Raw genomic sequence first — 25,206 nt, 5'->3', positions numbered from 1 at the left:
AGGGAGTAAGTGCAGTGACTTGGAGACAGTGAGGATTGCAGATGCTGGAAAGTCAGAATGGAGTTGGGAAAAGCATAGCAGGTCAAGCAGCATCAGTGGAGGAGGGGAGTCAACGTTTCATGTCGGGACCTTTTATCAGGTCTGAGGAGGGGGAAGGGGGCTAAAGCTGTGGGAAAGGTAGGTGCAGTGATCCAATCAACATTATCTGAAAATGCTCACAAAGCCACAACACCATGTCACCTTAACAACCCGTATGGTGTTTGAGTTCAACTGGCAACACTGTGCAAATTCTTGCAGAGAAACTGTTTGGCAACAATTGTAGCTGTGCATTTTGCAAAAACCAAGGTTAATAAACTGAAGTCTCAGTTTCAGATGAACACTTTTATTGGAATGATGAAGTTTAAGAAGATTGTCTTTTCTCGACAGTGATGCGCTGCTGCTATCCTTCAATTTGAGACTGCCTGGAAAGCAGATTTCCAGAAGTGGAAATATTGGAGTGGCAAGCATTTGGTTAGGCTGCAATCACCACAACAATCAGTTATGAATTTGGAAAGGACCAGTATTGAGCAACTAATATCAAGATACTCCACCCTTATAACAAACTATGGTGAAAGAACTATGCTCTGATTACATGGTTGTGGAAAATGTCAAGACTGGTTCCATTCAGATGTTCAGTGATTTGGTGGACAAGACAAACAATTTCTCCTGGACATATGTGAAGCATTTCAGGCATCAATTGCTGACTGTGAGTGTAGATTTTGCCTAATGAACTCAATTAAATCTAAACACAGAAATCGATTAGAAATAAATCACTAAGACAACTTGATGTGAATTAAATCATACATTTCACCTGAACAAGATATTAACCTGGATGCAGTTCACAATCATTGGGGCAGCAAATAAAACTGCATGAAAAGCTGCCCACAAAGGCATGAATAAATTACTAATGTCAGCGTTTGGTCACATGTTTTTACATGGTGCACACAACCTTACTATTAAAGAGGTCCCCTGACATCTGTACCAAGCAAACTATTTTTAACAAGTAGAATGCCTGTAACTGTAAAATAATAAATGCACACTTTAATAGTTAAACAGCGAAAGAAATTACAGTATGACCTCTGCTCAATGTGCCATTCATACTACTCCAAAGTCCTGAACTGGCACTGGAAAACTAAGAGGAAAATTTAACTGGAAAAGATTCCATACATTCCACCTCCAAATCCAGGACGAATCATTTTGGACAGGGGAGCACTAGGAGTGGGTTAAAGCTTGTATATGCATGGTTCAGAGGCACCTGTTAATGTAAAAGCACAGCAGTCTTCAAACAGGCCAAACTCCATCAGTAAGATATCAGAAATATGACATTAGGTAACCTTCAGAAGAGGCTAAATGTCCCATTGAAAAAGGATGTTCTTTTGGGTGGGGGGGGGGTTTCTAAGTCTTGTGAGAGGTCAGATGCCTTTTGGGAATGTTCAAAAGTAGACATGAATGTGCTTTAAAGTGGCTTAAACTCAGTGGAACTGTCGAGGCACTTAAATCTCCAAATTCTTTAAGTGTTTGCAAGAAAAAAAGTGAGTTCAAAAAGATCACTGTTTCCAATTTGCAAAAGGCTGAGGGCTACTATTGATAGAATTTGTGTGTGTGTGTGTGTGTGCGCACGCACGTACGCGCTCATGCTTGTGTGAGAGAGAGAGAAACATGAGAGGGATTATTTTGGCTTCCTTTAAAACAGTTGGGATGAAGTTCTGGAGCACCAAGGAAGGCCTTCTAAATAGTCCCTCTCTTCAATTGGCAGCTCCTGTGGCCACCCCCATCCTGTTTCTTGGTTGGAGGGCCAAACTCCTGTTACAATCTACATCCCACAACCCCCACCTACCATAGAATGAAAATCTAAATATCTAGGGCACTTTCTTCTGAGTTGGTTTGGAGTGGGGAAGCTTCCTGACTGCATGTCCCCATCATGGAAAAAGATTTGGCCCTTAGTTTCAAATCATAAATGCAGTCAAGATTTCTCTATGTGACTGTAACTTCATCACATAAATTGGACTTCCACCAAACGTAGAAAAAAGGAATGAGAAAACCATAAAGAAATTCACCTCCTGACCCATTTTAGTGCTGAGATGTCGATCTATCAAGAAATGGTCCAAACGCATTTCACTTTAGAACTTTACAAACAAGTTAAAAGTGAAGACTTTCATTCATCTGTCTCAGCTGGTTTTAAATGTAAGGCCCACGAGTGAGATGTTGGCACGCTAGCTGACTGCAATAATCATGGCTGTCTCGAACACTCTTGTCAGAATACCACAGTCTTATTGTTATCATCAGAAACCTCATTTTAAAAAACATACCAGCATGATCTTGGTGGACTCTGCAATCTCTTGTACGTACGACTTCAATATATCATAATGGAATCCAGGTGTCAAGAGTCGCCGATGACGATACCACTTCTGGCCACTGTTTATCAGTAAACCATCACCTGAAATTCATAGAACATGACTAAATACAGAAAACATAGGCATTGCTGCAATGCCACTGGGATAGTTACACTTCTGCTCTCATTTTATAAATAACTGAATGGCTAATACAGAAAAAAAAGCAATCATAAAATCATTTTGAATACTTATTTGGTGAGTGCTTTGCAAAACAGGGAAATAAGCTATAGAAATTAGGAAAATCCTGATTTGATTGTTTAAGTTATCTGAACTCAGCTAGCACAGCAATAGATTATTTAATGGGTCCAAATCCTTGAGGTACTTAGAATTAAAATCAGGATTACTATTCCTGATTGCTTTCCAGTTCACTTGAGATAGCACACCTGTGTGAGTGTTGTACTTGGACAATGACGCATGTCTGTGATGGCCTGTTATTCAAACATAAGAAAACAAGAAATCGGAGCAACAGTAGGTCATTCAGCTCCTCAAGCCTGCCCTGCTATTTAAGAAGGTCATAGCTGATGTGTCCCAGGGCTCAACTTCTCCTTCATGCAGGCTCATCATACTCAGCTCTGCAATTGGCTGAGAGGTGCGAGGGAGGAGCGAAGGACTTCTGGGAAGTCATATATTTGTGTGGTTACATTACCCGAAACACTACTTGGGTAGTGTCTCCCATCCATGCTCCTCCTCTAACCAAAAAAAAGGTTCTGTGTGCCAGATTGTTAAGGTAACAAGTTTATTTTTTATTCCTTATTTTTCAACAGTCTCTTTGGGAATTTAGAATAGTAGGAATGGAGGTTAGGGCAGTTGAATGTTCCTCCTGCAAAATGTGGGAGCTAAGGATCACCACTAGTGTCCCTGCTGACTACATCTGCAGGAAGTGCACCCAACTCCAGCTCCTTGAAAACCACATTAGGGAACTGGAGCTAGGGCTGGGTGAACTTCGGATCATTTGGGAGACAGAGGGGGTTATTAAGAGGAGTTACAGGGAAGTAGTCACTCCTCAGGTACAAGAAAAAGGCAGATGGGTTACAGTCAGGGGACAGGAAGGGAACGGGCAGGCAGTGCAGGGATCTCCTGTGGCCATTCCCCTCAACAATAAGTACATCGTTTTGGATACTGTTGGGGGGGGGGGACTTACTAGGGGAAAGCAGTGGGGCACAGGGCTCTGGCACAGAGTCTGTCCCTCTGCTCAGAATGGAAGGGTGAAGAAGAGCAGAGCAGTAGTCATTGGGACTCCATAGTTAGGGGGACAGATAGGAGGTTCTGTGGGGACGAGAGAGACTCATGGTTGGTGTGTTGCCTCCCAGTTTCCAGGGTTCGTGATGTCTCTGATCATGTTTTTGGGATCCTTAAGGGGGAGGGAGAGCAGCCCCAAGTCATGGCCCACATAGGCACCAATGACATAGGTAGGAAGAGAGATGGGCATTTAAGGCAAAAATTCAGGGAGCTAGAATGGAAGCTTAGAGCTAGGACGAACAGAGTTGTTGTCTCTGGTTTGTTGCCCGTACCACGTGCTAGTGAGGCAAAGAATAGGGAGAGAGAGGAGTTGAACATGTGGCTACAGGGATGGTGCAGGAGGAAGGGTTTTGGATTCTTGGATAATTGGGGCTCTTTCTGGGGTAGGTGGGACCTCTACAAGCAGGATGTTCTTCATCTGAACCAGAGGGGTACCAATATCCTGGGGGGGGAATTTGCTAAGGCTATTGGGGTGGGTTTAAACTAATCCAGCAGGGGGATGGGAACCAAAATTGTAGTTCGAGTATAGAAAAGGTTGAGAGTAGGGAGGTCCAAAATCAAGTGTCAGGGACACAGGATGGCACCGGCAAGCAAGAAATTGGTTTGAAGTGTGTCTACTTCAATGTCAGGAGCATTCGGAATAAGGTGGGTGAACTTGCAGCATGGGTTGGTACCTGGGACTTTGATGCTGTGGCTATTTCGGAGACATGGATAGAGCAGGGTCAGGAATGGTTGTTGCAGGTTCCAGGATTTAGATGTTTCAGTAAGAACAGAGAAGATGGTAAAAGAGGGGAAGGTGTGGCATTGTTGGTGAAGGACAGTATTGCAGTTGCAGAAAGGATGTTTGGGGACTCATCAATTGAGGTAGTATGGGCTGAAGTTAGAAACAGGAAAGGAGAGGTCACCCTGTTGGGAGTTGTCTATAGGTCTCTGAATAGTTCCAGAGGTGTAGAGGAAAGGATAGCAAAGATGATTCTCGATAGGAGTGAGAGAGACAGGGTAGTTGTCATGGGGGTCTTCAACTTTCCAAATATCGACAGGGAACACTATAGTACGAGTACTATAGATGGGTCAGTTTTTGTCCAGTGTGTGCAGGAGGGCTTCCTGACACAGTATGTAGACAGGCCAACAAGTGGTGAAGCCACATTAGATTTGGTACAGGGTAATGAGCCAGGCCAGGTGTTAGACTTGGAAGTAGGTGAGCACTTTGGTGATAGCAATCACAATTCTGTTATGTTTACTTTAGTGATAGAAAGGGATGGGAATATACCACTGGGCAAGAGTTACAGCTGGGGGAAAGGCAATTACGATGCAATTAGGCAAGATTTAGGAAGCATAGGATGGAGAAGGAAACTGCAGGGGATGGGCACATTAGAAATGTGGAGCATATTCAAGGAAAAGCTCCTGAGTGTCCTAGATAAGCATGTACCTGTCAGGCAGGGAGGAAGCTGTAGAGTGCGGGAGCCGTGGTTTACCACGGAAGGGGAATCTCTGGTCAAGAGGAAGAAGAAGGCTTACGTTAGGATGAGATGTGAAGGCTCAGTTAGGGCACTTGAGGGTTACAAGGTAGCCAGGAAAGACCGAAAGAGAGAGTTCAGAAAAGCCAGAAGGAAACATGAGAAGTTGTTAGCAGATAGGATCAGGGTAAACCCTAAGGCTTTTTATAGGTATTTAAGGAATAAAAGAATGACGAGAGTAAGATTAGGGCTGAAAATGTGTTGCTGGAAAAGCGCAGAGGTCAGGCAGCATCCAAGGAACAGGAAATTTGACGTTTCAGGCATAAGCCCTTCTTCAGGAATTGTAGGGCTTATGCCCGAAACGGCGAAAAAGAAGGGCTTATGCCCGAAACGTCGAATTTCCTGTTCCTTGGATGCTGCCTGACCTGCTGCGCTTTTCCAGCAACACATTTTCAGCTCTGATCTCCAGCATCTGCAGACCTCACTTTCTCCTCGGAGAGTAAGATTAGGGCCACTCAAGGATAATAGTGGGAAGTTGTGTGTGGAGTCAGAGGAGATAGGAGAAGCACTAAATGAATATTTTTCGACAGTATTCACTCAAGAAAACGACAATGTTGTCGAGGGGAATACTGAGATACAGGCTACTAGACTAGGTGCAATTGAAGTTCACAAGGAAGAGGTATTAGAAATCCTGCAGAGTGTGAAAATAGATAAGTCCCCTGGGCCAGATGGGATTTATCCTAGGATTCTCTGGGAAGCCAGGGAGGAAATTGCCGAGCCTTTGGCATTGATCTTTAAATCATTATTGTCTACAGGAATAGTGCCAGAACTCTGGAGGATAGCAAATGTGGTTCCCCTGTTCAAGAAGGGGAGTAGAGACAATCCTGGTAATTATAGACCAGTGAGCCTTACTTCAGTTGTTGATAAAATGTTGGAAAAGCTTATAAGAGATAGGAGTTATAATCATTTAGAAAAGAATAATTTGATTAGGGATAGTCAGCACGGTTTTGTGAAGGGTAGGTCGTGCCTCACAAACCTTATTGAGTTCTTTGAGAAGGTGACCAAACAGGTAGATGAGAGTAAACTGGTTGATGTGGTCTATATGGATTTTAGCAAAGCTTTCGATAATGTTCCCCACAGTAGGCTATTGTACAAAATGCGGAGGAATGGGATTGTGGGAGATATAGCAGTTTGGATCAGTAATTGGCTTACTGAAAGAAGACAGAGTGGTGGTTGATGGGAGATGTTCATCCTGGAGACCAGTTACTAGTACCACAAGGGTCGGTGTTAGGTCTACTGCTGTTCGTCATTTTTACAAATGACCTGGATGAGGGCGTAAAAGGATGGGTTAGTAAATTTGCAGATGACATTAAGGTCAATGGGGTTGTGGATAGTGACGACGAAGGATGTTGTAGGTTACAGAGAAACATAGATAAGCTACAGAGCTAGGCTGAGAGGGCCAAATGGAGTTTAATGCATACTAATGTGAAGTGATTCACTTTGGTCGGAGTAACCAGAATGCAAAGTACTGGGCTAATGATAAGATTCTTGGTTGTGTAGATGAGCAGAGAGATCTCAGTGTCCAGGTACACAGATCCTTGAAAGTTGCCACCCAGGTTGACAGGGTTTCCATCCAGGCATACAGTGTTTTAACTTTTATTAATAGAAGGATTGAGTTCCAGAACCACGAGGTTATGCTACAGCTGTACAAAACTCTGGTGCGGCCGCACTTGGAGTATTGTGTACAGTTCTGGTCACCGCATTATAAGAAGGATGTGGAAGCTTTGGAAAGGGTGCATAGGAGATTTACTAGGATATTGCCTGGTATCAAGGGAAGGTCTTACGAGCAAAGGCTGAGGGATGTGAGGCTGTTTTTGCTGGAGAGAAGAAGGTTGAGAGGTGACTTAATAGAGACATATAAGATAATCAGTGGGTTAGATAGGGTGGACAGGGACAGCCTTTTTCCAAGAATGGTGACAGTGAGCCTGAGGGGGCATAGCTTTAAATTGAGGGGTGATAGACATAGGACAGATGTCAGAGGTAGTTTCTTTACTCAGAGAGTAGGACGTGTGCGGATTGCTTTGCCTGCATCGATAGTAGATTCCTGATGAAGGGCTTTAGTCCGAAACGTCGAATTTCCTGTTCCTTGGATGCTGCCTGACCTGCTGCGCTTTAACCAGCAACACATTTTCAGCTCGATAGTAGATTTGCCAACTTTAAGTACATTGAAGTTGTCATTGGACAAGAATATGGATGTACATGGAATAGTGTAGGTTAGATGGGCTTCAGATTAGTATGACAAGTTGGCGCAACATCGAGGGCCAAAAGGCCTGTACTGCGCTGTAATGTTCTATGTTCTATGTTCTAACTCCTCAATGTTTAAAAAGTCTATCTATTTCCTCTTTAAATACCATGAGTGATCAAAATCTCTGGATATAAAATTCTAGACATTCATTATCTGCAAGGAGAAGAAATTAACATTAGATTCCCTACAGTATGAAAACAGGCCCTTTGTCCCAACAAGTCCACAATAACCCTCTGAAGAGTAACCCACCCTGACCCTATATTTACCACTGCCCAATGCACCTAACACTACGGACAATTTTAGCATAATCAGTTCACCTGATGTGCACATCTTTGGATTGTGGGAAGAAACCAGAGTACCCGGAGGAAACCCACGCAGACATGGGGAGAATGTACAAACTCCGCACAGATAGTTGCCCAAGGCTGGAATTGAACCCAAGTCCTATTGCTAACCACTGAGCCACCGTTATAAATGGTTATAAATGGGTATCCTCTTGCTTTGAATCTATGTCCCCTGGTTTGAGATTCCCTCACTAGTGGAAACATCTTCTCAACAGTTACCCTATATAACCCTCTCAGGATGTTGTATTTTTCAAGAAGATCACCCCTCACTTACCTAAATTCTAGAGAATAAAGGCCCAACCTGTTCAGTTGCTCTTGATAAGTCAACCCCTTCATTCCAGAAATAAGCCTAGCTAATCTCTGCTGAACTTTTTCCAATGCCAGAATATCCTCTTAAATATGGGGACCAAACAGTGCACAGTACTCTGGGTGTGATCTCTCCAATACCCTATACAGTTGTTACAGGACTTTCCAATTTTTAAACTCCCACCCTCTAGTGAAAGGCAAAAATTCCATTTGACAGTTTAATGACTTGCTGCACCTGGATGCTAACCTTTGTATTTCATGCGTAAGGATACCCAGACCCCTCTGCCTTCACTGTTTTGGATTTCTCTCCATTTAAATAAGTCTGCCTTTTGATTCTTTCTATCAAAATGCATGACCTCTGTACTAACACCTTCCTTTATTAATAAAGCTACCCCACCTCCTTTTCTCTTTTGCCTATTTTTCCAGAATGTGGTTATTCTTGAATATTGAGTTCCTAGTTTTAGTTACTCTGCAACTCTGGTATAGCTATCAAGTCATATTCATTTATTTCTGTTTGTGTTGTTCATCTATCTTGTTACAAATGCTGTGTGCATTCATATAAAGAACCTTAGTTCTTGATTTTTTACAATTATTTGTTACTCTGGCTCTAATTTCTGCTGCACTCTTCTGTGTATATTTTCTACTCCTTCATATCTGCTTGTCACTCATCTCTTCCTTCCCCTGCACCTCTGGTCTCTCCTTTCTTTTTTTAAAAGTCCCTTCAATTGAACTCTCCCCTATAAACTAACTAGTTTAAAGGCAAAAGTGAGGACTGCAGAGCTGGAGAAAAGCCTTATCTACAACAGTAGTTATTCGATTTGCCTGGATGCTGATCTCAGCATGATGTAAACAAAGTCCGTGCCAACAGAACAGCTTTCTTTTCTCCCCCAGTATTGGTGCCAGTGACCGAGGAATTAGAATCCGTCTCTCCTGCACCAGTCTTTGAGTCACACATTTAGCACTGCTGCCTCACAACGCCAGAGACCCGGGTTCAATTCCTGCCTCAGGCGACTCTCTGTGTGGAATTTACACATTCTCTCTCTGTCTGCGTGGGTTTCCTTCAGGTGCTCCAGTTTCCTCCCATAGTCCAAAAATGTGCAGGTTAGGTGAATTGGCCAAATTTATTTGCCCATAGTGTTAGATGAAGGGGAATAGATCTGGGTGGATTGTGCATCAGTATGGACTTGTTGGGCTGAAGGGCCTGTCACACTGTAAATAATCTAATCTTATTTACCTTAAGCCAATTTGCATGTGGCTTGGATAGCAATCCTTAGGCTATTATCTTTGTGGTTCTGCTTTCTAATTTAGTCAGGAGCTGTTTTTAATCCTTCAGCAGGACTACATTTTTGGGAGAATCCATGTGGACCACAACAATTCACTCTCACTCTAAGTTCTTATCCAGACCAGAAAAGATTTGCTTAACCTTGACACTTGGTAAGCAACATAACTTGCATTGCATCAAGACTCTTTGCACTTGCCTGAATACAGGTGAAAATGATTGTAATGGGATACGTTTCAGTGTCTGGTAAGACTTAGTGGTCAATTTATAACTCAGAGCCAAAAGATGTACTGCATAGTATTAATAACAGCGCTATAATATATAGTGGGGATTATTCCTATATAGTTTCCTGATGAAGGGCTCTGGCCCAAAACGTCGAATTTCCTGTTCCTTGGATGCTGCCTAACCTGCTGTGCTTTAACCAGCAACACATTTTCAGCATTATTCCTACATATGCAATGAAGACTATACTAATAGGCAATTAATATCAAATAAGAAATATACTGACTAGTGACCTGCTCTATTATATGTATCTCCTATTTTAAAGTATTCTTCTGAGCAGAGAGCAACAACAAGCTGTTTAAAACCTGTACATCTAATGATAAATATACAGACTGAGGCTTGACTGGCAGCTTAAACATGGCCTTAAGAGGGGAAGTAGTCAAAGTTACCCTTCAGCTGAAGCTAGTGAGAAGAACAGCCAGAAGAGACTGTTCTTTTAAACACCAACTTTTAACTTTGGTTGTGAGGTCATGGTGCTCTTTTTCACAAGGAAAGTTTAAGTATCCCCTGAACTAGGCTCCCCCTTTCTTAATTGTGAGACCTATTTACTTCAGTTTCAGTAGTGATCTCCTGCTAAATGATATTCTGCTTTTGCACATTGCTGCTGCTACTCCCTGCAGGATTTGGGCAGACTACAGACCAAATCAGACAACTAAGGTTCAAGCGCAAAAATCTCCCAGGTCTCATACTGCTGAGATCAAAGGTCATAGAGCCATAGAGACATACAGCATGGAAACAGACCCTTCAGTCCAACTCATCCATGCCGACCAGATATCCCAACCTAATCTAGTCCCACTTGACAGCATTTGGACCATATCCCTCTAAATCCTTCCTATTCATATACCCATCCAGATGCATTTTAGATGTAATTTTACCAGCCTCCACCACTTCCTCTGGCAGCTCATTCCATAAACACACCACTCTTTGTGTAAAAAGGTTGCCCCTTGGCTCCCTTTTGGATCTTTACTCTCTCACCTTAAACCTATGCCCTCTAGTTTTTGACGACTCCATCCCAGGGAAAAGATATTTACCTTATCCAAGCTCCTCATGATTTTATAAACTTCTATAAAGTCACTCGTCAGCCTTGGACACACCAGGGAAAATAACCCCAGTCTATTCAGCCTCTCCCTATAGCTCAAACCCTTCAACCCTGGCTGCATCCTTGTAAATCTTTTCTGAATCCTTTCAAGTTTCACAACATCCTTCCTATAGTGGGGAGACCAGAATTTTGCATGCAATACTCCAAAAGTGGCCTGACCAAAGTCCTGTACAGCTGCAACATGACCTCCCAACTCCTATACTCTTTGCACGTTCCTCAGCTGTTGTCAACTTGATTTCTACTCAGTGAAAATTAGGGTGTGGTACAATGAGACAATTAAATAATGTGGTGTAAGTGGTCCTCAAATCAAATAAAAGCACAAAAATATGGAAAGCCAGAATAATATTTCTCAAAATATACAAGCGATGTTATCTATTCAGAAACACAATATGCTTTTTCTGTACAATTTAATGCATAAAAGAAAAACACTCAATGTTGCTACTAAAGCTATGACCAAAGTTTAAGAAAATGCTCCAATACAATGATGCAGGAATAGATTTCACAATACATACCGATCCAAGGAAGCATAAACCGGTATGCCACATCATCTTTTGGTTCTGTAAAATATACATTTACATACGTATAAAACATATAGCACATAGTTTTGCAATCACAGTCCATCTTGTCTATTTCTGCATTCCACATTCCTCTCTTAAATTTAAAAAGTAGGACTATTTTCAGTCAAAATTTCTCTATTGAAAATAATTTCAGTTGTATGACTTTCTTGATTTATTAAAACCCCAACATCTGGGAATTTTGGAGTAGGTCAGTTAGCCTGTCGAGCATATTGCAGCATTTACATGGATTGTGGCTGGTCATCTATCTCATTGCAATTTTTCTGTGCCATCTATAAATTCCTTTAACAAATTAGTCCCCAAAGATCTGTTGATTTCTGTCTTGAACCTGTTCAATTAATGAGCTTCTACAGCCAGCTGGGGCAGAGAATTCCAAAGATTCATCACCTTCTGAATGCAGAAATTCCGACTAATCTCAGCCTTAAATGGTCTGCTCTTTATCCTGAGATTGTGTGCTTGGTTTTAAACTCGCCAATTGGGGAAACATCAAGGGCCAGGTTTTCTAAGCAGTGGCAATCTCAGGATAAAAGGACGGAGCTCCACATTTCTGAGAAGCGATTCGTCTCGGGAATCCTTCAGATGTACAGTGCCATACTTCGTTCTGATGTTCTCTAATTGTGCATTACTTGGGGGGAGGCAAACCACAGCCCCTTTTCACAGAGTCAGCTGCCATATTTTGACATTTGTAGGCCCAGACAGCCACTTTGAAAGCTGCTGTCAAACAGTAAGTGCCTAATGTAAAAGTGATGTTAGGATAAATGTAAATGTCATGTTAGGAAACTGGGAGGGTATGGTGACATGGCTGGGGGGTGGTGGCTAGTAAAATAACTTTACAGAGGCCAGTATCCCATCATCTAACACCATCTATTTATGCGCACGGAGTCCTTGACACTGATCCAACTTCCTAAGAGCCAGTTCCTCGTATGAACAGAATCTCTGACATTCGTATTTATATCTGTCTGCCTGGGATCCCTGACTGGACCAGATTAACAGCCCCAATCAGGGAGCTCATATTCTATGAGATCCACCTGGTTGATTGCATTACAATCACTACAGGTAGGATGCCAGATGGCTAAGTTGTCAGGTAGAATAGGAGGACTCATGCCCGAAATGTCGATTCTCCTGCTCCTTGGATGCTGCCTGAGCTGCTGTGCTTTTCCAGCAACACATTTTCAGCTCAGGTAGAATAGGATGTCAGGTAAGTAGTGGGTAAGGTGCCAGGGGATATGATGCCGTTTGGTAGGATGCCACATCGGAAGGGAAGGGGTTGGTGGCATAGAGTAGCATTGGGTCCAGCAGCCGTTAGCAGGAGATGAAGAGGGAATTCGGGTGCAGAATGAGAGAATAGGGGGAGCGGCATCCAATGGAAGAGGAATAGGGGTCCAGCCCAATGGTGGATGAAGAGCTGTTGGCTATGGTGGGGTCAAGGGGGCAATGTGTCCAATAGTGAGGGAATAGAGTGTTGGGTGTGGAAATGAAAAAGAAGGTTGAAGGGTCAAAAATGATCCCGTGGCAATGAGGGGAGGTTGGGTGCAGAATAGAGAAAGGGGGTGTCATTCATGCCACTGCTTAGAAAACCTGGCCCTTGATGTTTCCCCAATTGCCGAGTTTAAAACCAAGCACACAATCTCAGAATAAAGAGCAGACCATTTAAGGCTGAGATTAGTTAAGGCTAGAGTAGTGCAGTTGGTTGTGTCAGGTAAGTATGGGGTCAGTTTGATAGTTACTCAGAAATTATATTATGCATTTAATGAATTTCACAAGAACCTTTCAAATTCTCCAATTTAAATGGGGAGTTTTGGAGGATTCCAGGCATTGTGGAATTGCCCAGCGGAACCTTCAATTTGCCAGGCAGTTCCTTCAAAGTCTACAATGAAGGCAATTTCATAGGGTCTCCATGCACAACTCTAATCTACAATGGAATACTGACTGTCTGGCCATTGGAAAATCTGGGCCAATTATCTATATCCACTTTGTCAAACACTAAGAAACTTGTAACTTTCAGATAGAGCACCATTGACTCTTTGAACCTGTTAGAGAGTACAGACCTACTTTTACTAATCACTCCTCATTCCTCATGACAATCATACCATCCCAGGAATTAGTTTGGTGAACCTCCATTGCATCCCCTCTATGCAAGTATATTCTTCCTTACACAAGGAGACCTAAATTGGTCACAATACTCCAGGTACAGCCTCATCAAGGCACGACACAATTGCAACAAGACATCTTTACTCCTGTACTCAAAGCCCCTTGCAATGAAAGTCACCAAACAATTTGCCTTCATAATTGCTTGCTGGACCTGTATGCTAGTTATTAATAACTAATGAACATGGACACCCAAATGCCTTTGGACCCTGAGCTTTCCAATTTTTAAAACTTAAATATTGGGCAATTCTGTGTTGTTTCTACCAAATCTATTCTTTCACGTGTTCATCATATTCCATCTGCCATGTTCTAGCCCACTTACTAATGTCCAAGTTCTCTTTAGATTTCTTGTATGTGTCTCTTAACTTACATTCCCACCCAATTTGGAAATAAGACATTTGGCCCCTAGCGCTAACCTTTGTAGTATCCAATAATAATCGCCTGCTATCCTGAGAATAATCTGTTTAAGGTTGTTCTCTAATTTCTATCTATTAACCAATTCTCAATCCATACTAATCTCATGTGCTCAAATTTTAATTACTAACCTTCTGTGTGGAACCTTATCAAGAACTTACTGAAAATCCAAATATACCACTTTCATTGGTTTTCCTTAATTTGTGCTAGGCTAGTTGGTTAACACTGATAGCTGGTTTGTGATACAGAATAATGCCAACAGCATGGGTTCAATTCCCACACCAGCTGAGGTTATCATATAGGACTCTCTTTCTCAATTGTTACCCCACACTTGAGGCATGGTGATCCTCAAGTTAAACCATCATCATTCATTTCTCTCTAATGATAGAGAAACCCCATGATCTAGTGAGACTGTGATGACTTTACCTTTGTTATAATGCAACATCATCAAAATGCTGGAAGTTGCTCGAGGAAAATCAATTTATTTTTCTTTTGCTAAATACATGCTCTCCATTTTGCTGTTCTAGACACTTTGGGAGACTATTCTAATAATTCCTGCTCTTTTGAACATGATATAAGAAAACTCTTATTGTCTGATCTGTAACCTTTCTCTCACTCCTAGTCTATAATCTTTCTCGTTTCATTGTAAACTTTGTTACACGCAAACGGTATCAAAACTGTTAATGTCATTGCTTCATGAATTTTACATTGGCAGTATACATATGTATATTTTTACAACACTTAGAACAATAGGATAACTTGATATAACAGTTTTACATTTAAGTATCATTAAAAACATAGTGCTAAAAAAAGTACTGCATGTGTTAAAAACTTCCAGAATAAGACTTTATATAAGTTCCACACATTCAAGAAGCAAATTACTTTTAAGATTTATTGGGTTTGTTGATAAAACATCATAGAATCACCAAAATAACCTTGTTTCCTTTGCAAAGTGTGGCATATTTCCTGCTAGACAAATTGATAATCTTCTTTAACAATACAGATTAAGATGCACAGCTCATTTATATTGAAATAAATCTGTATTTCCTACCTGAGGATGCAAGCAATGCCTTAGCATAGTCAGGGTGGTATACAGCTAAGTATGCTGTAAATGGACCAAACCACACTTGGTGTCCATATGGATATTTCTGTGACCATACCACAGTCTTATCTAGATCTGTCCCATCTTGAGAAAACTGTAATGAAATCCAACAAGGTGAAACAAAAAAAAGCTAAACAAATCTTGGAAGATTTTCTCTCTGGAACCAAAGGCAATCTTGGCATATTCAGGATCCATCCAAGTAGGAAACAAATGGCTCAAATAGAAAGATTCAGCAGAAGAACACTGTTTTGACGACTGGAAATGAGCTAAAGCAGCATTCTTAAAGCAAAGTGAAGATAGTGCGGGTCTGGTGTCCTGATGTTAGATTTTTTTTTCCTTCCTCTCCTGAAAATGTTGATTCATACTAGGGCTTCACTGTAACAATTCCAGTACTTTGTTTATATCCTACCCAAGTGAACATTTTTCACAAGTACCCCTGCCTAGACTGTAAAACAAACAGGATCCAGGTCAAGCTCTTACATTTTCCAGCATGGATTACTAGATAACGAGGACCAATCTGGGATGATTTAATCTTCCTTTGCCCAGGATCATCTAGGCCAGAGAAGTGCCTATGCTGCTGTCCTATTTGTGGATTGCTGAAAAAAGGCCCATTTTGTTGAAGTTTTTCGTCTTGCACTAATCAGGGCATCTTCCAAGAATGCAAATTCGAGGAGAAAACCCATATTTATACTGCATGAGAGGAGATTGGTTGATGAGCTACTGAACTTTGATTAGGAGAGACATCGTCATGGAGAATACAACCTGTAAAAACCAAAAGAACTGTGAATGATGTAAATCATAAACAAAAACATAAGTTGTTGGAAAACGTCAGCAGGCCTGGCAGCATTTCTGAAGAGAAATTAGAGTTAACGTTATAGGTCCTGTTACCCTTCCTCAGAAAGTCACTGTAGCTTGTTCTTTGCTATCATATCTGCAAATTATGGGGCAATGAAACTGTTAGTCTTTGCTGTAGTTACGCTGAAAATTATAGAAACTTCTCGCATAGGTATATGCACAGTTAAATGCTGAAATCCTTTCAGAAGTTCTTTCAGTAATCCCTGTCACTCTACAGGATGCATTGTTATGATTCTCAAATAATTCATCAAGACTCCTTAGACAGCACTTTCCAAACCCACGACCACTGCCATCTAGAGGACAAGGGCAGAAGTTACATGGGAACACCACAACCTATAAATTTCCCTCCACATCGCTCACCATCCTGAACTGGAAATATATCGCTTCACCTTCAGTCTTGGAACTCTCACCCTAATGACAATGTGGATTTAACTACACCAAGGAATGGCAACTGCTACCACCTTCTCATAATAAATAAACGGATAATAAATAGTGGTCCAGTCAGCGATACCCACCTCCTATGATTAATAAAAGAAAATGGAACCAAAGAGGCAGAGATTTCAGGGACAGGAAACAATGAGTGGAATCCTACAAGATCTTTCAAGGTGGGTTTGGAGTTTGGATTGCGAGGGAAATAGGAAAGGTTGATGTCACATTTCTTGAAAGTGCCTATCCAACGGACAGAAAAACCTGCATCTACAGCCTAAATAAATCTGCCAGTGATTGCATTTCTGCTACACGGTTGGAGTGGGGGTTAGGGGAGGTTCACTACTAGCTTTGTCCCATGTAGCTCTAAGCACCCACCCATTAAAGATATTCCCGTGCTTTCCCTGTTCCCTGACTTTGCCCATCTATCCTGGTCAGGCTGCCAGCCTTCTGCTACAGTCCTCTGGTGGGGACCACAGGGAGCCACCAGTTAAAAGGCTGCATCTGGGAAGACTTTGCAACCGAATGAGACCCACTGAGCGTTCGGGAGAGAATCTTCATCTGTTCCAGATGGAAGAACATTTTCAACAAGTGATAAATTTGCACCCATTGCTTCCAAGAAACAGGTGAGACAATTCCATGGAGGAGGAGCAAAGTACTTCAATATCATTTGAAGAAAACGGTATCTGCTTCACACAATGACTCATTTTTTTATTTGAAATGACTACTATGTTCTAGGCAATTATTCCAACAACAGCAGTCTCTGATAAAGAGAAATTAATTGAATAACCAACTAATCTGCCTTCTTGGTAGCACTGACTGAGGGGAGGATTATGACATTCTCCCCTCAGCCTCAATGAGTTTACTTCAAATAGTGCCACAGATCTTTTGCTAAACGGACTGGGAAAAAAAAATTTCCAGACGGTTCTTGCTACAATTTCCTAACATGTGTTTCCAATGATCAAAGATCCCCACTAAAATGATTCATTTCTCGGAGGAGCTCTCTAGCAATACAATGCTGCTTCAGTACAGGACTAGAGCATCAACCTCAAATACTGTTTTAAGGCTAAAACTCAAAATCTATTGCTTGGAGGCAAGAGTGCTACTAACTGAACTGAGCAGTCACTTTGATACTTTAGGGTAGAAAGGAGAGAAATGTTCTCTCATTTTCTCATATTATTAAGCAGTGTTTTGAATAGTAATAAATATGGATGAATAACAAAATCATGAGAGCTGGAAGTATTGGCTAGTGTTGAGAGCATTCTAAAAGAATAAAGGCAACACCATTTGAATTATTTGTTTATTTCATACATACCTCATGTGCATGTCCATATAGCCAGTGTGCTGGGGGTCCAGGAAAAGGTTTCATTGCTGCTATCAACTTCCATCTCTTTTGAAAAAGTTTCAGTATCTTCATCAGAATACATGCTAAACAAATAAGAACTATTAGCTGAAATAGCTGAATTAGGTCGATTGTAAATGAGAACATTTTCTGCAATTGTGGGAATGGTATTTGCTGTCAAATCACTTGCAGGTCTGGAGTTCCGAGTGAGGAGAAGTTACTTGAATCTGCCTTTTAAGAGCCACACCTCCAAAGCAAATTTTGATAGCCAATCCACAGCACATCCGAGTTTTTTTTAATCCTACTATGTTTTCGCAATCAATCAGCGTTTTACCTGTAATCTGAGTATCTTTTTATCAATGATTTGATACAGTAACTGCAAATATTGTGAAATTTGCACCTAATACTAGGGTTACTAGTGTGGAACTTAGCCCTCATATACATCACTGTGACATTGTGGTTATCTTGCAATGGTGTCAAATTATGATCTAAGGAAAAACAATTGAAAAATACCATGAAACCTTCTAGAAAAAAAAGTATTTCAATGCAAGTTCCCACAGTAAATTTTCACGAACAATCCAAATATTGTGTAAAAAGAAGGCTGTACCAAGATTTTGAGGATTGGATATCATTCAGAATATTATCTAAAGGTGTTGCCCTGATTAAAAATGCTATAAGTGCCATTATTCCTGGCACACCCTGGTCAAGAGTAAGACAGGTTGAATGTATGATACAAACTCGTTTGACGCAGACTTAACAATTTCTGTAACTTTCAACTTAAAAGGGCAACTCCCTATGGCAGAGATTTTTTGCCTTGTTTCACAAACTTTAGAAAAAACTGCAATTTCACAATGACATGACATTGGACAAAATAACTGTTAAGTCATTCAACTTAAAATAATAGGAAATGTTCACAAGTCTTCCTAAGGATGGTACTAATTTTATTCAGAAACAAACTCAACAAAACCTTTCTTTTCTGAGGATATTACAGCCGGACTACTTTTTGCTGCTGTTCTCAAATTTAGATTTTCATGAAACTACTGACAAAATCCTCTACAAAAGGTTTATTTAACAATCAGTTGCATCCATTTCTTTCATCTCAGTCCACAGGCCAAACATCTCCTAAGTGCTTCCAAGTTTAGCTATAGTCTGGAACAGGGCATCAATGAGATTGTATCAAGAATAGTATGTGCAGTTTTTGTTCCCTCATTTAGGGAGAGATGTCTGTGCATTGGCATCAGTTAAGGGTTGGTTCATTAGGCTGATTCCCTGAGCTCAAGGGATTGTCCTATGGGGAAAGGTTGAGCAAGTTGGGCCTTTATCTACTAAAGTTCAGAAGAATGAGCGATGATCTGATACTTTTCAAAAAGAATGTAAGTGTATTTGTCTTTGTAGAAAATCTGGAACTCGGCATAATTTCAAAATAAGAGATTTCACACATTGAAGCTGGAAATGCAGAGAAATTACTTCATTCAGTGGGTCATTCGTCTTTTGAATAAGTTTTTTAGAAAGAACAATGGAGGTTAGGTCATTGAAGATATTCAAGACTGAGTTCGACAATTTTTGATCAGGGAGTTAAATGTTATTGTGGTGGTGTTGAGACAGGTTGATAAGTAAAGCCACAGTCAAATCCATCATAATATTACTGAATGGCAAAGCAGGTTTTCAGGTCCAAATGATCTTGTGCAACTCCTTTATACTTATGATCTTAGAATCTTCTCACCCTTTTATAAATCTGTATTTATACATTTACAAATTATCAGCAAGCACCCCATAATTTAACAATCCAAGAGATTGCGAGAGAGACTCAGCAGGTTTGGCAGCATCTGAGGAGAGAAAACAGAGTTAATGTTTTAAGTCCAATGGCCCTTCTTCAGAATTGAAGATTAAATCAACATCTATTTATAACGGAACAAGTGAATCCTAAAAACTTACAACTTGCCTACACCTAGACCCATCAATATACAATGAACAGTTGGCTCTATTTCTCTACCTGGTTACTGTCAGACACTGAATCAGATATTTCACAACCTTGTCATCCTATTTGACTCAACGATGTAAGGGGTATTGTGGTGCAGTGGTGGCATCCCTACCTATAAGACCAGGAGGCCTGGGTTTGAGTCTCACCTACTCCACAGTTATGTCATAACATCTCTGAACAAGGTGAATTAGAAAAAAATATACCCTGTGATGAGCTCTGACAATATATCTGTACTATCATCAAGACCACCGGATTCTAAGTTCATAATGTTATCGGTTTCCAGCTCACCTGCTGCAGAAACCTTTATCCTCACTTTTGTGGTCTATGGATTTGCAGTTCTACATACTCTCCTGGTAAGCCTTCCAACTTTCACCCTTTATAACCTTGGACTCTTCCAGAACCCTGCTGCTTATTTTGTGACTCACATCAAGGGCTGGATATGTAGGTACAATCTATCATGCCTCTTTCCTGTAAGCAATCCCAGTGGCAATGAGTTGAATCAGGCCTATTAGTGAGCCAAATTCAATGAGTTCACTGAAAGTTCACAGAGGGAATGTTGAGGTTTTAATGGAGGCTCATGATCTACATGTTCAGTGAGGAGCTGACCAAGTGCATAAAGATGGAAAGGGGAGCCATAAAACCATAAGATATAGAAGTAGAAATAGACCAGCCCATTGAATCTGGTCTGCCATCTGATCATGGCTGATATTTTTCTCAATCCATTCTCCTTTTTTCTCCCCATAATCTTTGATACTAATCAAGAACCTATCTATCTCTGTGTTAAATACACTCAATAACTTGGCCTCCACAGACTTCTGCATCAATGAGTTCCTCAGATTCACCACCACCTGGCTGAAGAAATTCCTCCTCATCTCAATTCTAAAGGGTCATGCCTTCACTCTGAGGCTGTGCTGACAGGTCCTAATCTCTCCCAGTAGTGGAAACATCTTCTTCAACTTAATCTATCCAGACCATTCAGTATTCAGACAGTTTCAATGAGATTACCCCTCACCCTTCTAAACTCCATCAAGTACAGAACCAGAGTCCTCAACCTCTTCTCATATGATAAGCCCTTCATCCCTGGGATCATTCTTTTTAACCTCCTCTGGACCCCCTCCAACATCAGCACTTCCTTCCTTAGATATGGAGTCCAAAACTGCTCACAATATTCCAAATGCAATCTGACCAGAGGCTTAAACAGCCTCAGCAGTACATCTCTGCTCTTGTATTCCAGCCTCATGAAATGAATAATAACATTGCATTTGCCTCCCGAACTGCCATTCGAGCCTGCATATTAATCTTAAGAGAATCCTGAACCAGGACTCACAAGTCACTTTGTGTTTCAGACTTCTGAAGCCTTTCCCTGTTTGGAGAATGCTCTACACCTCTGTTCTTTTGACCAAAGTGTATAACCTCACACTTTCCCACATTGATTTCCATCTGCCACTTCTTTGCCCACTATCCTAGCCTGTTCAAGTCCTTCTGCAGCTCTCCACTTCCTCAACACTACCTAACCCTCCAACTATCTGCATGTCATCTGCAAACTTAGCAGCACCACCTTTGTCCAAATTGTCAATCTATAATGTGATCAGATATGGTCCCAACACAGGTTTCTATCGAACTTCACTAGTCACTGGCTGCCATCCTGATAAGACATTTTTATCCCTACTTTCTGACAGTCAGCTCATCCTCTGTCAATGCCAATACCTTGTGCCTGACACCATCGGTTCTTTTTTTAGCAGCCTCCTGTGTGGCACCTTTTCAAAGGCCTTCTAGAAATCCAAATAGATCTCCTTTGTCTAACTTACTTGTTATATCCTCAAAGAGTTCTAACAGAATTGTCAGGCATGACCTTCCCATGATGAAACCATGCTTACTCAATCCTATTTTACTATGCACTTCCAAGTACTCTGCAATCTCATCTTTATTAATGGACTCTCAAATCTTAGCAATAATCGAGGTCAGGCTAACCAGCCTTTAGTTTCCTGTCGTCTGCCTCCCTTCCTTTTTAAACAGGGGTGTTACATGAGCCGTTTTCTTGTTCTTTGATGATGGTGGTTCCTGAAAGATCACCACCAGTGCCTGTCCAATCTCCTTCAGAACTCTGGGCTGTAGCTTATCCGCTCCATATGATTTATCTACCATCGGACCTTCCAGCTTCCCTAGAACATTCTCCATACTGATGGCCATGACCATCATCTCTGCCCCCGACTCTCTTTAAGCTTTGATACGGTGCTGGCGACTTCTACTGTGAAAACTGATACAAAGGATCTATTCAGTTCCTCCACCACACTTACTTTGTTCCCCATTACTATTTCTCTAGCTTCATATTACAAGCTAGCTTACTCTCAGAATGCACTTTCTCCCCCACTATTGCTTTTACAGTTTGCTCTGCTGGTTTTAAAATGCATTCCAGTCCTCTGGCTTCCCACTAATCTTCACCACATTGTATGCTTCTTTTTGCTTTTATGCTGAGTCTGAGTTCCCTTGTCAGCCATAGTTACCTCATCCTCCCATATGTATGCTTCTTCTTCTATGGGATAAATTTCAGCTGTGCCTCCTGAATTACCCCCAGAAACTCCTGCCATTGCTACTCCACTGCCTTCCTTACTTGGCTCCCCTTCCAATCACGTCTGGCCAACTCAGGTCTCTGTAGTGAACTTCACTCAATTGTAAAACTGTTACATCTGATTGAGCTAGTCATGATTGACTCATAAAAATTAGGCAGGCACATAAAAGGGTGAATGCCTTAGGTACCATTGTGGGTCTGCAGTAGTTGCAGGGAGAGGGGTAAGGGCAGAGGGACAATTGAGGCCCAGAATAGGAATTACAATAAAAAGAAAGATACTTAGATTTGACAGAGAACCGGTGTTGGTCTTTTGAAGGTATGGTTCCATTGCCTTGACTAGTCAGCTGCCACTCTGCAGTACATTCTGGTAAGCTTTATGCACATTGTGGTGGTCTGCTGTGTTCTTTGGAACATAGCCCTCTATGGATGGGTGGACCCTGGAGAGGGCATTCATGACATTGACACATTTATCAGAGAAAGAATAGGAGGAGAAGGAAGACGAACAATACAGTGACACATTGACAGCAAAGCAGGATGACTAAGCCACTAGTGCAGACTTCAAGGTTCTCAAAAGGATTCTACCAATGTCAGGAATTATCTGATCTAGACCTGATCAGCTGAGCTCTTTGAATCCAGAAAAAAAAACCCATGGTCTGGACCACATGTACAGCTGCCTGTGAGAGCATGTCCATTTAATGCACAGCCTCATACTCTCAATCAGGAATGTACATCTGTCCAACAATCTCACCAATTCCTTCGTCAGGTTTAACTAACCCTTATTGCCTTGCACTAGTTCATCACTCTATTCTTGTCCCACCATTAATAAAAGGAAGCTCAGATTTTATTTGATGATCAATACTTACCACTGCTCTGAAATACTGAAAGGGCCTACTTACAGGTGAGACAAACTCAGAGTTCTGGCTAACACCACGGCCTCTGTTCTTTGCCACTCATATACAGTGCTTCTCTTGTGGTCTTGGATAAGGTGGGTGCTGCCTGAGTGCTTGTCTCTGCTGCCGGCTGTGATACCCTGCTGTAGTCATGCTTCGTTAGCAGGTGCATGTTCTCCAGAAGCTGTTGTTTTGGCACCAGTGCAGAGGCAGTTTCTGTCTTTAGCCACACTACACAATGGGTCAGTCAGAAGTGCCAATGATGGTAATGAGATCTGTAAAAGTGGTATCCTCATTTTTTTTAGCAGTTGCCTTAAACCCTGATTATCACTTTAGATGCCACTTTAAGTTGGAGGGGAACAGTAATTGGGCTACATATGTCATCCCCTCCAAACATCTCAACATTGCCCGTGCCATTGACTCACTGTTTTAGATTGTCTAGATGGTAGTCTGTTAACATCAGAGCACAATTCCTGTGAAGTGCTGGGGTTTCCCAAGCAGCTGGCTCTTGGTATACTGTCAGATGAGCTGGAGGTCATGTTACCCATAAACTACACATTCCAGTTTCTATTCACCCACCATCAGAGATGTGTATTTTACCCCTCATGCATACTAGTGTATTTACCCTTCCTGGTGATCTTTTGTATTTCCTCTTCCATGATAGAGTTAATGTAAAGGATGGAGTCCTTTTCTACAGTCTGGGCTCTTTTCTGGGCATCATGGGCTTGTTTCTCCTGCATGGCCACATGATAAATGAGATATAAGGCTTTATGGCAATGTCATTGGTTCACTGCATATACCAGGCTTGAGGACAGGCAGGTCCTCAACAACATTTATGGGTGAGGGGCTGTAAGATACCTCCTGAAAATACTCTGCCAGCTCATGTTCACCACTAGCTCCATTCAGGTCAGCCCCTTACAGAAAGAGGTCCTCTCTCATTTTGCATGCTGCTTCCAGGATGTCCTCCTGCACAGTGTACAACAGCTGCTTTGAATTCCAACCTTCTGCCTTCCATGAGTAATATTTGATTCATGAAAATGGCAGCGATATTAATGACTGCTATTGCCTGTTTAAATTGAGCCTCCATCTAATCAATTTCTTCTGCTTCCATGCAAGCTGGTCAAAAATTGTGCACCTAAGTATTTAGTTAATGGGATTGATCTGGGTAACGAGAGTGAACTCTCTGGTATCAATATCTGGTCAACATATGCAATGCATAAAATAATAGGATACAGTTAATAGTGGACGCAATAAAGCACAGATATCCAGACATTGCCGCTTTACTGGTCAGACCACAACGCAAATAATGTAGCCATGGTATCACGATCACACAACAATATATGCACAAATTTGCATCAAAACTCGCTAATATATACACAAATTTGAAAGAATGTCAAGGACGGAAATAGAAAGGCTTCTTGGATGTTTCGAGAATTATTTCCTTAATTGGTATTTTGCATGCTTAATCAGCACTGAATAATGAAATAAAAGGAGCAAATGACATCAAGAAAGGACATACATGAGAAATAGCTCACAAAACCCCCTATTTTTACTGATACAGAAAACATCTAAAAAGAAACAGGAAGCAGAGGCATTGAACTGGAAAATTAATGAAAAATAATGGAATAAACAGGCCCAAATTAATTAGTTGGAAAAAAAATAACTCAATCAATATTGGGACATAGTTCAAAACAAGACATAAATAAGTGTTAAGTACAGAGTGCCACAATTTTAACAGAAGATTGAGAATTCTGCATATCAACACCAAAATGGACAGAGTGCTCTGAAAGGAGATTGGCTTAGGCCTTGTCTTCATGTCCATGGGATGGCTGAGCTGGCTGGTGGAGTGGGTTCTGCCTCCAGCAACATGTTTTACCTGATACAGCAATGCTCATGTTATGCCTGATGTGATATCCAACAAACATTTATTAGAGCTCACTAATATGTATAAATGTTATAACCACAGGTATATCAATATTTGGGCTCACATTAAGCAATTCAGCTGCAATGAGCAGCTTTCTTCCATTAGCATATCATTCTTCAAGATCGTAGAGTTATCTGAGATAGAACTTTGTCATAAAATCAGTTTTTTTGTGTTGCTTTGTGTCTCTGTGTGTTCTAAAGTTGGCAGATATTAGCTGTAAAGATTGCAAAATTGCAGGGT

At 41.3% G+C, this 25,206-nt stretch overlaps 1 protein-coding gene across 1 annotated transcript in view; it reads right to left on the bottom strand.

The window, feature by feature from the left end:
• LOC132818517 (cytochrome P450 4B1-like) overlaps positions 1-21,773 on the bottom strand; it is a 48,543-nt gene extending 26,770 nt beyond the window's left edge. Inside the window, exons 1-5 of the mRNA XM_060829577.1 lie at positions 21,609-21,773; positions 17,576-17,650; positions 14,929-15,073; positions 11,253-11,297; positions 2,349-2,476 (exon numbers count right to left, since the gene is read on the bottom strand). Coding sequence (XP_060685560.1) covers positions 2,349-2,476; positions 11,253-11,297; positions 14,929-15,073; positions 17,576-17,650; positions 21,609-21,773 — 558 coding nt within the window. The remainder of the gene's footprint in view (positions 1-2,348; positions 2,477-11,252; positions 11,298-14,928; positions 15,074-17,575; positions 17,651-21,608) is intronic.
• Between the last annotated feature and the right edge of the window lie 3,433 nt (positions 21,774-25,206).

This window comes from Hemiscyllium ocellatum, chromosome 9, assembly GCF_020745735.1.
Source record: "Hemiscyllium ocellatum isolate sHemOce1 chromosome 9, sHemOce1.pat.X.cur, whole genome shotgun sequence".
In the NCBI taxonomy this organism is placed as follows: domain Eukaryota; kingdom Metazoa; phylum Chordata; class Chondrichthyes; order Orectolobiformes; family Hemiscylliidae; genus Hemiscyllium; species Hemiscyllium ocellatum.
Note: the sequence above shows the minus strand (reverse complement) of the source record. Positions and strands in the feature narration are given on the sequence as shown.